At 49.6% G+C, this 12770-nt stretch overlaps 3 protein-coding genes across 5 annotated transcripts in view; all 3 read right to left on the bottom strand.

The window, feature by feature from the left end:
- Positions 1–429, bottom strand: part of LOC121099809 (platelet-activating factor receptor-like) — a 992-nt gene extending 563 nt beyond the window's left edge. The window contains exon 1 of the mRNA XM_040619342.1: positions 58–429. Coding sequence (XP_040475276.1) covers positions 58–429 — 372 coding nt within the window. The remainder of the gene's footprint in view (positions 1–57) is intronic.
- Positions 430–4985: 4556 nt separating this feature from the next.
- TMEM35B (transmembrane protein 35B) lies at positions 4986–8064 on the bottom strand. Its single transcript, XM_040619231.1, has 4 exons — positions 7898–8064; positions 6328–6508; positions 5981–6040; positions 4986–5413 (listed from the first exon to the last, which is right to left on the bottom strand). The coding sequence occupies exons 1-4, from the start codon at positions 7898–7900 to the stop codon at positions 5310–5312; spliced, it is 348 nt and encodes a 115-aa protein (XP_040475165.1). The 5' UTR covers positions 7901–8064; the 3' UTR covers positions 4986–5309.
- Positions 8065–9826: 1762 nt separating this feature from the next.
- ZMYM6 (zinc finger MYM-type containing 6) overlaps positions 9827–12770 on the bottom strand; it is a 41187-nt gene continuing 38243 nt past the window's right edge. For all 3 annotated transcript variants that reach the window (XM_008694417.2, XM_008694418.2, XM_040619232.1), the window contains one exon: positions 9827–11782. In XM_008694417.2, the coding sequence (XP_008692639.2) occupies positions 9951–11782 (1832 nt within the window). In that variant the 3' untranslated portion in view covers positions 9827–9950. The remainder of the gene's footprint in view (positions 11783–12770) is intronic.

A 12770-nucleotide genomic window follows, 5' to 3' on the forward strand; every position in this document is an offset into this window, starting at 1 on the left:
GGGGCCCCGGCGGCGCAGCGCCAGGCGGCCGGGCGTCCTGGGCCGGGGCCCGCGCACCGAGCCGCAGCGGCACAGGCTGATGAGCGCGGCGAAGGCCACGGCCGCGTAGGTGGCCACGTAGTAGGCGGCCCCGGCCGCGCGGCAGGCGGCCTCCGGAAAGGGCCAGTGGGCCGGGCCCAGGTAGTAGGTGAGCCAGAGCGGCAGCGTGAGCGTGAAGAGCACGTCGGCCAGGGCCAGGTTGAGCAGGTAGAGCCGCAGGGCCTGACCCAGGCGCCGGCCGCTGCGGACGAACACCGCCAGGGCCGCCACGTTGGCCGGCAGCCCCAGGCCCAGGGCCAAGGCGTAGGCCGCGGGCACCACGATGAAGCGAGCAGGGTCGTCCCAGGGGCTGCAGCCGCGGACGCCCGGGTCCCCAACACTGCCGTTCATCTCCGACCTTGGACTAGGGAGAGGAAGAGAGGTCACTGCGGACGTTAGCCACAGAAGCAGCCCTCCACGCCAGCTTCGCTCAACCCCAGCCTCCTGTTCCTCAGCCCTTGCTGGGAGGAGATCCTAGCAGCAAGAAGTCGACGTGGGAGAGGATGAGGACGGAGCGGAGGCGGCACCCCCGGGGGGTGAACCCCAGAGTCATCTGAAGTAGAATGGGCTTGCTGACAAGCTGCGGGGAAATGAGGAAGAGGCTAGAGTCCCAGATAGCTTGGAAATTTCCAACCTTGGTGACTGAGAGGGTGGAAGCGCCCCTCACAGATGGAGTATGGTTCAGATAATGTGGAGTTACAGGCATGTGCAGTAAGCTCCAGCAAGGCTGGGCCAACAGAGAGTTCTGGAGAAACCAGACTGGAATAGGGAGTCCTTCCCAGAAAAAGCCCAATCCTCCCTCCTCCGTGAACCGTGGATGAAAGAACAGGCTTATGATGCAGTGACCCTGAGGACAGGCCCCTGCATAGTGACCTTGGACTTGGGTAGTGCAGGTCCTCTCCTGGGGCCTGCCTGGAGCCCCTGGGGCAGGGCGGAAAACGTCTCACAACTCTCAGCCTTTCCAGCCTGTTTCCTTCCCCTGCACCTGGATCTGACCACAAAGTCCTGGGTCTGAATCAAAACTTTGGACAGCAGAGCGGAAAAGAACACAGGCCCAGGAATCAGGCAGATTCTAGATACACACATTTATTTGCCATGTGATCCTGGGCGAATTACTGCGCTTCACTGAGCCAGGCTTCTCTGCTGTAAAACGGAGATGAAAATACTTACCGCACAGTGTTGTTGGGAGGATTATGAGGAAACATAAGTAAAACTCTGAGCGCGGTGGCTGACACTGGGGAGACACTTCATAACCATTAGCTCCCTTCCCCTCCAGGCAGCAAGCCGATGAATGTGTATGCCACCCACACAGGCGCCCGGAGCAAACAAAACAACACAGAGACATCTGGGCGTGTTCCTCTTCTTTCCCCGAGGGGGTTAAGTGCACAAGCCAGTGTCCCGTTCCTATTTTTGGCATCGTCACCCTCCTAGGGTGTCCCAAAACTCAGTTCCTCCAATGCCAAAATTCTTACCTCTGCCCTTGAACCTCTGAGGCTGCAGTCCTTTCTGGGACCCCGAGTGTATTCTCTTCTCCCCCTCCCTGTCGGCCCCGTCTGCCGTGGCTCTGGCCCCCAGCTGGCCACCCGGAACCTCTGCCTGCCATCCCACCAGATCATTCCTCTCTTACCTCGTGCCGTTCTGGCTGCTGCAGCAATCTCTGGGGCTCTGGGGCCTGGCTTTAAGGAGCTGAAACCGAGCAGAATCCACTCCCACCCTCACATCTCAGACCCTCCCATCAGCCGACTAATCCCAGGACACCACGTGAAGAATGGGCCCAACAGCTGGAGGGGCTGGGGCCCACCTGTGGCAGCTCTGAGCTGGGTTTGTGGGGTACAGCCAGGGCCGCAAGGGAAGGGAGTGTCTTTGAGGGCAAGGGGACACAGGGAGGAGGAGAGAAAGGCATAGGGAAAGCCTTGCGGCTGAATGTCACTGCGCTGACCTGAGCAAGGCCCAGGGTTTGGGGGCACATTTCCTGAGGCCTGGCTTCTCCCTGGGCTGAGGAAGCACTGCCGGAGCTCAGGATCCTGCTGCTGCCGTCAATCCCAACTGCTCGGCACCAGCTGGCCAGCCCACTCCTCCAGCTCTCTGCCTGCGCCACAGCTGCGGGGCGGGCCCTCCAGCCAAGCCTCGGGGCCCTGTAGCTAATCAGCTTATGGGCCAAACTGTGGTAAACGGGGGCCCTCGATCTCATGCCAGCTGTGCGAGGTTTTACTCCAAGTCCTGGCCGGAGACAGGCTGGCGTCGCATCCTGGAAGGAGTGGAGAGGGTAAGAGGCCCAGATCCCGAGGCTCCACGTTCTACTTTCTCAAGCTTCAAAATTTTCACGCAGAGGGACAATTCTGGAAATCAAGGCAGATTTAATCACATCCGACAGATCATCCCATTTACCCTGTTGAAGAGAGCCCGGGTGTCATCCCTGCCCACTTGTGACTTCGGCAGCTGGTGCGGTGGAAAGTGTGGGTTCTGGAGTCAATCAGGCCTTAATTCTAGTCTCAGATCTGACAGGTAGGCACTTCAGCCTTCTGAATGCATTTTCTCATCTGTAGCACAGACTGCTATTTAATAACAAATGCTATTTAATAATAGCATTTACTGAGCACTTACTATGTGCCAGGCAGGACTGTAAGCATTTTAGCTCCCTAAGTCCTCCCAGCAACTCCGTGAAGTATTTACTCTTATTATCCATATTTTGCAAATAAGCTAGTAAGTAGCAGGAATCATCATCTACCTTCTTTGCTGACCGGGCGCGCAAACCTTAACTAGTTTAAGTCTATCGTGGGAATTCCACTCTCCTTGCCAGTGGTGGGTCCAGGAATAGAAATGGGACATAATTCCGGCCAGTGGGATGTGAGGGGAAACCTGGAGGTCTTCAAAGAGAGCTTTCCTCTCTCTTTTCACTTCTGGATGTTACGGGCAAATGTGCTGTCCAGAGCTGCTGCAACTATTTCGCAACGCCGAGGGCAGGAGCCAATACACTGAAAGCAGCAGAGCGGAAAGTGGGGAGATCGTCAGTCTTTGATGTCATTGCAAAGCAGCCAAAGGACCCAACCTGGAAACTGAAGGTATGTTATCTCCGGACTCCGTGAAAGAAGAGGCTTCCTGATGGTTTTGACACTACGTAGTGAACGTACACTACAGTTTTTCTGTGTACTCCACACATACGACTGTGCTTATGTGCCACCGCAGATGTGCCAGCGTGTGTCTATACACGCATCCACACACTTACTCTAGATTGCGTCACTGTGCTCCCAGACACAAGAAAAGACCTAAGGGTGCCAGCTTGCCTGAGGTTCCCAGTTCGTCCGTGTCAGAGCAGAAATTACCATTCTGTAGTGCAGATGAAATGGACTGACGTGCTCAGACTTCTCGCACTCCTGCGGGCTCCCAAAAGCCATTGTCCCCCCCCCCCCCCCCCCGCCAGCAATCCGGAGGCGGGTGGCTAGAGTACTTGCATAAATCGACGAACCCTTTTCCTATCTTCCATTATGGGAGGCATATCACTTTCCAAAAGGCCCCCACTGAGGTGAAGATAGTTGGTGGTATGATAGGAGGGACTCTAACACAGTCATTGTCCCTCAATAATTCGCACACACACACGCCCGGGTTCTGACTGCCTAGGACCTCTGAGTTTCATCCCAGGCTTCCAGCACTGCTCTTCCACGCAGCAGCCCTTGGAGGTGGCTGTCCTCTGCCTCCAGGTAGATACCCAGGAAGCACCCCTACCTCCCCACCCAAGGCTGGCAGTTTCAGAGCCTGTCAGAGGATGACCCCGTGCCCATTTCTGTTAGCTCTGCACGCCTAACGTGCACAAGGTAAAAGAAAAGGAATACCCCATGTGGCTTGGGAGAACTCAGGCAGAAGCAGGTACTTAGACTCTGCCCTATTCAATGTGTAAATTTTAAGTATTATAAAAATTTAAAAAATGCAAGTGCCTTTTGAAGCAGCACCCTCGCTTCTAGGGAGACAGTAAGTTCGCAAAGGTGATTTACTATGTTTGCCGTAGCAAAAAAAGGGGGGGCAATCTAGGGGTGCCTGGGTGCCTCAATCCGTTGAGGGTCCAACTCTTTTTTTTTTTTTTTTTTTTTAAGATTTTATGTATTTGTCAGAGAGAGAGAGCACACGCAGGGGGAACAGGAGGCAGAGGGAGAAGGGAGCCCGATGCAGGACTCGATCCCAGGACCCTGGACTCATGACCTGAGCTGAAGGCAGACACTTCATGGACTGAGCCACCCAGACGTCCCGCATCTGACTCTTGATTTCAGTTCAGGTGATCTCAGGGCCGTGATCTCAGGGTGGTGAGATCGAGCCCCATGTTGGGATGGAGCCTGCTTAAGATTCTTTCTCCCTCTCCCTCTGCCCCTCCCACCCTCTCTCCTCACTTCTAGAGAAAGACAGTAAGTATGCAAAGGGGATTTGCTGTGGAGTGTACAACAGCAAGACACCCGGTGCAATCTGAATGTTCCTCGGGGGGGCCTGAATAAACACACTACAGTACATCCTTACAAAGGAATACCGTACAGCCATTAACAGCAAGGAGGGAAAACAGACACAGAATGGTGCTACAGTATGTAGGTTTTAAAAAGCAGGTAATAGGGGCGCCTGGGTGGCTCAGTCGTTAAGCGTCTGCCTTCGGCTCAGGGTGTGATCCCAGAGTCCTGGGATCGAGTCCCACATCAGGCTCATCCGCTGGGAGCCTGCTTCTTCCTCTCCCACTCCTCCTGTTTGTGTTCCCTCTCTCGCTGGCTATCTCTCTCTCTGTCAAATAAATAAATAAAATCTTTAAAAAAAAATAAAAAGGTAATAATTTATAGTCTCATTTTCATTAAAAAATATCTGTATAAAGGCATACAAAAAGTTGAGCAGTACCGTTATTAAAAGGAATTAATAGTTATTTTGGTACATTAAAATTTGGGGTGATTTAAATTGCTTTTCTGTTTATTTTCTATTTTCACATGACATGAGGAATATTAGTATGTTTAACACGTAGCCCTCAAAACAGAGCAGTAGCTGTCCAAGACAGAAAGCAGGGTCAGGAAGATAAGATGTCCGCTTCACCACTGGCCAACCCTGGAGGTACTGGTAACAAGGTGGTACACTGTGTGTTCCACCATGTTCCTGTCGTGACCGTGGCATGGCATGAAGAGGCAAGAGGCCCTCGACTCCCAGGATTCCTTGAGTGCACTTGGAAGAGTCTTCTCCCTGGTGGGTCTGACCACCTCCTCAGTTTGGCCTCAGAGCTGGCAGATATCCAGCAGCAGCAGGAGCCCCAGGCAGACGACAGCTGGGATGTAGGTGTTCGGTGACTCTTTCAGAGACGCCAAGGTGAAGATAGCCCCTGGAATGGAAAGAGGTCCCTGAGGCTCCCTGACCCACTCCAGCTCTAGCCCTCCCATTCAACACCTCCCCACCACACACACACACACACACACACACACACACACACACACACACACACAGCAGCCTAAAGAGAACAGAACCAAGAATCAGAGGCCCCTTGAACTAATGTAGCCACTCTCAGAGGGTGAGAAAGAAATAGGAACAATCCTGCAAATAGGACAGGGAGGTGGGTAGATGGACATTCTGGAACTTCTCATCCTTCTCCCTTAACCCTCCTGGAGAGGCGGCGGCCCAGGGGTTGGTGGTGGAGTTATGGGAAAGATCTGACGATGAGGGAAGCTCCAGAGATGGAAAGCCTGGGGGAGGGGTGGCAGCAATGGTGCCACAGGCCAGGGGATACAGAAGAACCCGAAGACGTCTGACCTTCGAAGCAGCAGCTGTCTTTGTACATCAGGAGTTCCTGTGGGCAGGGCTGCTAGGAGGGGCTCCTCTAGGACTGCCTGTCACAGGGAAATTCTCTGCCTTTCTGTTCAGGGGGCCCAGCTCCCTTGCTCTCTGTTCCCACCTGCCAGACGCATAACTCCACGGGCAGCTGCAACTCCATCTCCTCGTCTCAAGGGTAGGGCTGAGGAGAGAGGGGCTTTTAAGTTACAATACGTCTTTACCATGGGGACACCCTGCAGCCAGTTGAATCAGTGAGGTAGGAAGTATGTCTGACATAGAACCATGTTATAGTGTATGAAGTTTAAAAAGCACCTGTCCTAGTCTGAAGACCACGGAAACTACAGAAAAGCAGGGAGTGCTCCTGGTTCCAGAAAAAAAGGAAAGGAGGCATCAGGAAAGGGAACAGCCAAATCTTCTATTACCCTCTGCCAGAAGTCCCCATTTCCCCAGTGCAGTTGCACCCCTTACCCATCATGAGCAGGGTCAAAAGCAAGTTACTGATCTCTTGCAGCATCCGTGGGCCCAGGACCAGCAGCAGCCCAGCCAGCAGTTCCAGGAAGCCCACAGCCTCTTGGTAGCGCATGGGATCTGGCTGGTAGCCGAACACCTTCAACGGGAACACCTCAGCAAACTGCACAAACAGGGCTTTCTAGGAGCAGCAGGGAACGCCTGTCAGCCCCACTCGAGGATCCACTGCCTGGGCACTCCACAGGGGCATTCTACGTCTGCACCCTCAACTCCCCCAACCAAGGAGCTGCCATTCTCGGGAGGTCAGGTCCAGGGCTGAGGTCAGTCTGGAGAGGAGAGGGCCTCCCTGAGGGACTGAGCTTTGGAATCAGGAAACAGGCTTTATGCTCCAAGGAGAAGGGCTGGATGGTGGTGCAGAGGAGGACTGATTTTCTCACCAGACTGTCACTGGATGACACCCCAGCCCCAAATTCCAAGACCAGGAAGCTAGGCATGCCACAGCTTCTCTTTCTTGCTGCCTGGCCTGGTTTTCTTGAGGATACTATGCTGGGAATATTGGGAGGCGGGGGAGAGGATGAAAGGGTAGAGTGCTGCTTATTCAACAGATTCCACTCTGAACATGGTATGCTGGGCCTGGATCCCACTGCAGTAGACACGAGGGTAGTTAAGGAGCTCAAAGAGGCTCGTTTTGCCCAGTCAGGCTCTCATCTGAGCCACATGACAACCACACCGGCTACCTTTTCCTGCCCCCTTACTCCCCACCTCAGCTCTACCTTCCCTACTCTGCTGCAAGGAAGGAACTCTAAGCTGTCTGGCTCTGGGGATGTCCTTCCCCAAACAATCCACCACCCTAAACCAGGAAGGAAGGGCAGAACCCAGGCCTGGGAGACGGAGGCTGCAGGGGTCTCCAAGTCTGGCTTATTTGAGGGGCTGGAGGGACTGGGGGGCATAACCACAAGAAAGCTTTTCCAAGAGTCTGGAACTAGCCAGGAGGCGGAAGGAGGACTTGCAGACTTTCCTCTCAGCCTCCACGGTAAGGGCTCTCTAGATTCGGAGCTAGGAGAACGTCTTGACTAGTCGTGTAACCTCTAGCAGATACACTGACCTTCAGGGCGAGTTCCTACTCCACCAAGCGGGGATTAATAACCCGTTCCTCGCGAACCTCCCAAGAACGCAAGTAAGCGAAGGAGGACAAGGGGACGGGGAGGGTGCTGGGTCCCCCATTCTATTCTGTCTTCTTCCCGCCCGGTCCCGACGCATTCCTCCTGTCGCCCTAGGTTTGCGCGAGGCCCCCGGGGCTCCGCTGGAAGGAGATCTGCCCCGTCCCTTCCCGTCTAGGCAAGAGCCCGAGGACTCCGAGGTGCGCCCTAGGAAGGTGCCCACGCCTCGGTCGGCGTGCTCTGCCCCCGCTCTAGCGCCGTCTCGCCGGAAGGCGGGCGGGCCGAGGACTGGCCGGGCGCCGGGGCAAGGGCGGGGGTAACGGCCGGGGCCGCAGCACCCGCCGCCGCGCCGCCGCCCCCTCCCGCCCGCCCGCCCGCCGCCCACCCGCCGCCCACGCCCCGTCGCTCACCATCTGCTCGGACGCGGGAGCCGAGATCTGCTCCGAAAGCTTGGCTGCCCCCGTGAGTGCGAAGAAGCCGCCCAGCAGGACGCGCAGAGCGGCGAGCCCCAGCGCCCTGGCCGCGCAGGCCGGCCGGGAGCGGGGAGGGAAGGGGAAAGGAGGGGAAGGGGAAAGGGCAGGGCAGGGCAGGGTAAGGCAGGGCAGGGGAGGGGAGGCCCAGCCGAACTCCGCCTCCTGCCGCGCGCTGGGTTCCTCTCTCCCCAGGGCGGCCAGAAGACCCGCGCCAGAGCCTCCCGCTCCTCGCCTCCCGAGGCCGTTGCCACCCTCTTTTCTGGCGGGGCATCCCCATCTCACAGATGGGGACACTGAGGCCCACCGGCTCAGCTGACTAAATGGGCGCCTTTGAGTTCAGGGGAAGCCTCTTGTCTCCCAAGCAGTACAGAGTCCAACAGGAGTATCTGCACGTGCCTCGCCGAAGACCGGGGTTTCCTTCCTGCCTGAACCTCCCTGGCTTTGCCAGGAGCTGCAGCCTAACCTGATGGGCCTGTGTCTGCATCTCTAAAGGCGGATAAGCCTCTCCGTTCTGAAAACAGGCCTGGCACAATGCCTGGCGCATGTAAGAGCTCAAAAGTTACTTGTAAATTCGTAAGTTACGAAATTATTAGTAATAAATCAGTAACAAGTGGTTAAAATTTTTTCTTTGTGTAAAATATATTTTCCCTCGAATTTCTCTCAGCTGAAATTAAAATGTGAAGTGTTTGAAAATTCAGACACTTGCAGCTGTGGGAAGAGAGACTTCACTGAACAAAACCCTACAGGCCACTCCTGGCCCATCTGCTATCACCTGGAGATCTGTCTAGACCCAGATGGACAATCGGTGGGCCAAATTAAGTCAGCTGTCTGTTTTTTTTCACTCCCTCCCCCTCCCCAGCCAACAATGTTTGTTTACATTTTTTAACAATACAAAAAAACTTAAAGGCAGCTCTGACACATGAAAACTATTTCAATGTTCATAGATAAAAAGTATTGAAACACAGCCACACTCGTTTGCGTACTGCCTACAGCTGTTTTTTGCTGCAACCGCGGAACTGAGTTGTTGCCACCATATGGCCTGCAAAACCTAAAATATTGACTATCGGAAAAAGTTTGGCAAGCCCTGGTGGAGAGGGCCACAGAGACCCCTACAAAGGGTCTCAAACTCTCCTGCTGCTTCCATTTCTGGTTAGCCAAGCAGCTCAGATCTTGGGGGGTTTTTTTGTTTTTCTAAACAATTTTCACTTTATGAATTAGAGAAAGGAACAGAGCACAAGTGGGGGAGTGACAGGAAGAGGGAGAAGCAGGCTCCCCGCTGAGCAGGGAGCCTCGTGTGGAACTCGATCCCAGGACCCTGAGATCCAAGACCCAAGCCAAAGGCAGACTCCTAACCAACTGAGCCACCTGGGAGTTCCTCAGATCTTGGTTTTATACCTACACACAACCTGCCGGAGTAGGGGGCTGCCTGGTTGAAGACTGCAACGTCCCATGTGTTTCTAAGGGCCAAGCGGTTTCAACGTCCAGGTGTGCTGGTATGTTATAAAGGGGCCTTTTGTTACCCTCATTTTTGTCTCTAATCCAGATTATCCAATCAATTGATCAAATAGCTAAGTTCTGGGGCGCCCGGGTGGCACAGCGGTAAGCGTCTGCCTTCGGCTCAGGGCGTGATCCCGGCGTTCTGGGATCGAGCCCCACATCAGGCTCCTCTGCTATGAGCCTGCTTCTCCCTCTCCCACTCCCCCTGCTTGTGTTCCCTCTCTCGCTGGCTGTCTCTATCTCTGTCAAATAAATAAATAAAATCTTTAAAAAAAAAAAAATAGCTAAGTTCTCTACCTTAGACTATAGTAAAATTTTTATACAACTAGATATAAATGCATTATTATTAAATTCCTCAACAAAAAGAAAAATATTTAAAACACTTATTTAATCACTGAAAACACATATCCACATTAGGAAATTATATTTTAGGGTACTTATACAAAATTTAACACAAAATTATAGACTTTGATAATAAGCAATAGCCATGTTACTATTCTTTCTCCTTTACTAATTTTTCTATCCTTGGAATTAAAGATGTGACTGCAAGTCTTAGAGCAGAACCAGAAACCAAGAGATTTCTTTGTTTTGACTCCGTCAAAGCAGAAAATGTAGCATCACATAAATAAATAGTTGAAAAAGGCAACAAAAACTTCATTGCCTTTTCATGGAGTTCTGGGTAACTTGTCTTGGCATTTATCCAAAACTGAGTTACAGACATTGATTTAAATACTGATTGTAATTCCAAATCCGAAGATAGCTCTACTAGCTTTTCTTCTTCAAAGTCTGTGAGATTAGTATTTTGGTGATTCATAAAAGGATTAATTATCCACAAATTTCCTGAACGCAAGTCGTCTTCTGGTGGGTAACAGTCATGGAACATTTGAGAAAGTCCTTCCAGGTGCTCAGAAATAATGCCTGCAATGCCTCTCATATTTAAGTCTGATGAGTTTAAGAATTCGGAAAATGAAGGGAACATGTCATAATCATTCTCTTGTGTGCGCTTCAACCACATTTTTAACTTTTCCTTAAATATATCCATTTTATTATACAAACTGAAGAGAGTAGTCATAGTTCCTTGGAGACTTGAATTGAGTTCATTTATAAGTGAAAAAATATCTGATAAATAGGCCAGCTTTGCAACCCATTCCTCATCAAGAAAATACCTGGCCAAATCTGAATGCTTTTGGTTTAAAAAAATTTCAATTTCATGTCGTAATTCAAATAATCTTGTTAAAATTCTCCCTCTCGATAGCCAACGTACTTCAGCATGAAGTGGTAAATTCACATGCTCAGACCCCATTTCTTCACACAAAATTGTCAACATTCGTGAATTCAATGCATTGCTCTTTATAAAACTTAAAATTTGTGCTGACTGCAAAAGAATTTCATGTAAGCGTGGAGACAACTTTGCCGCTGCTAAATGTTCACGGTGAATAAAGCAGTGTGTAAATGCCACTGTGTTCGTGGCAATTTCTTGAATTTTTGCCCTTAAACCAGAACACCTGCCAGTCATGCTTGCAGCCCCATCTGTACAGAGACCAACACAATGTTTCCAATTCAGAGATTTACTGTCAATGTATTTTTTTATTAGTTCAAATATGTCAAAACCAGTTACTTGAGAAGGCATTTCAATGCAACATAGTAATTCTTCTTTTATATCACTGCAATCATAATCAATGAACCGTATATAGCACAAAAGAAGGGTGATATTTGAGATTTCCGATGATTCATCTACCTGGAGGGCAAACCACTTGGACTTTCTGACTTTCTGAATCAGCTGATCTTCAATGTCTGCGGACAGTTCATCAATCCTGTGTCCAATCGTATTATTAGAAAGAGGAATGGTTTTCATTTTGTCTCCAGCACTTGAACCCAAAACTTCTGAACACATCTCTACTAAATACGGTTTAATTAATTCTTCAGCAATGGAGAATGGCTTCTTGCTGGCAGCAATTTGAAAAGCAACTAAATAAGAAGCTTTCACAAGTGACTTTTCAACTAGTAAACACTTTTTTAAAGAACTATTTTGACATTCCATTTCAAGAGATTTTTGTTCAAAAAAATCTACCGGTTTGTTTTCTAATTCTGAATGTTTTGTCTTCAAATGATGAGAAAGATTTGCTGGCTTCATATTTTCGGTGGGTAAAATTTCTCCACAAATGACACACTGTGGCCTTGGTGAACTTTCTTTTGATCCTGGACAGATGATAAAACCAACTTTTAAATATTCCGCATCACAAGTCTGGAAAAAACCTATTCTTTTTTTCTTTGCAGGTGGAGACTCAAGTTCCGCGTCATGTTTCTCATTAGGCATAGGGAAATCTGAATGAAAGATTTGAATCACTGTTATTTTCAAGAAGAAATAAGCCATATTCTTTGTTTTCCCCCACACATTTAAAATGTATATTTTATTACTACTTATATTTGTCAAAAGCATACACTCATTAAAGTTGAAACCCAAACCATGATACTTCCATGGTGCCGTTAAAAACTGACTCTCCTTGCCCAAAACCTGGCCACTAACTAAAGCAAAACTGTAGGCTGCAGTACGTGAACTAGCAATGCTAGGTATTCAATACATTACTGGCATTAGGGCTGAAGTCCACCGGACACATCAAATTAAGAACAAATTACTTTACTTTTAAAATTTTCAGATAAAAGGGAAAGTAAACATTTCAAAAAGTTAACATCTGGTGAATCGAGATGAAGGATGTATTAATGTTCATTGTGTCATATTTTCAATCTTTCTGAATTCTGAAATTTTTCCAAATTAAAGTTGAGGAAAAAACTAAAGGTTAATTATTAGAATACCCAGTGTCAACGAGGGTAAAGAGAAATGGATGTTCTCAAACACTGATGTAATTTTTCAATTCTGTAACACATATCAAAAGCCTGAAAAATCTATGATAGCTTTTGAATCTGAAATTCTACTACTTAGGATTGATCCTAAGGACATAATTAGACAAGTAAACAAAAATCCATTTACACAACTTAACACTGTTTATAATATAAAATAACTAAAAGCAATCTCAATGTCCAATCTTAGGGGGATGGATACTTTGTAATCTATGCATCCGTTAAGAATCGCAATGTATATTTAAATTTATATTGATACGGAATGTTTCTGATGAGCAATGTCAAATGAAAAAGCAGTTCACAACAGTGTATTTTAAACAATCCAATATTCAATCTAGAAATTCTAAAAACCTGTATGAGCACACACATATGCACACATACAGATGTCCACAGATCCTTCACTACCTTCCACATATAAATTCACATACACAAAGAGTATATCATTTTAACAGGA

This window comes from Ursus maritimus, unplaced genomic scaffold, assembly GCF_017311325.1.
Source record: "Ursus maritimus isolate PB19 unplaced genomic scaffold, ASM1731132v1 scaffold_32, whole genome shotgun sequence".
Classification (NCBI taxonomy): Eukaryota; Metazoa; Chordata; class Mammalia; order Carnivora; family Ursidae; genus Ursus; species Ursus maritimus.

Excerpts from the sequence above, each read along its gene's own strand:
- TMEM35B (XM_040619231.1), bottom strand. Across the intron at positions 6,041-6,327 it reads TTTGACCCTGCTCATGATGG|CCCTACCCTTGAGACGAGGA; the intron begins GTAAGGGGTGCA and ends CTCTCTCCTCAG. Across the intron at positions 5,414-5,980 it reads TGGAGTTATGCGTCTGGCAG|GGGCTATCTTCACCTTGGCG; the intron begins GTGGGAACAGAG and ends TTTCCATTCCAG.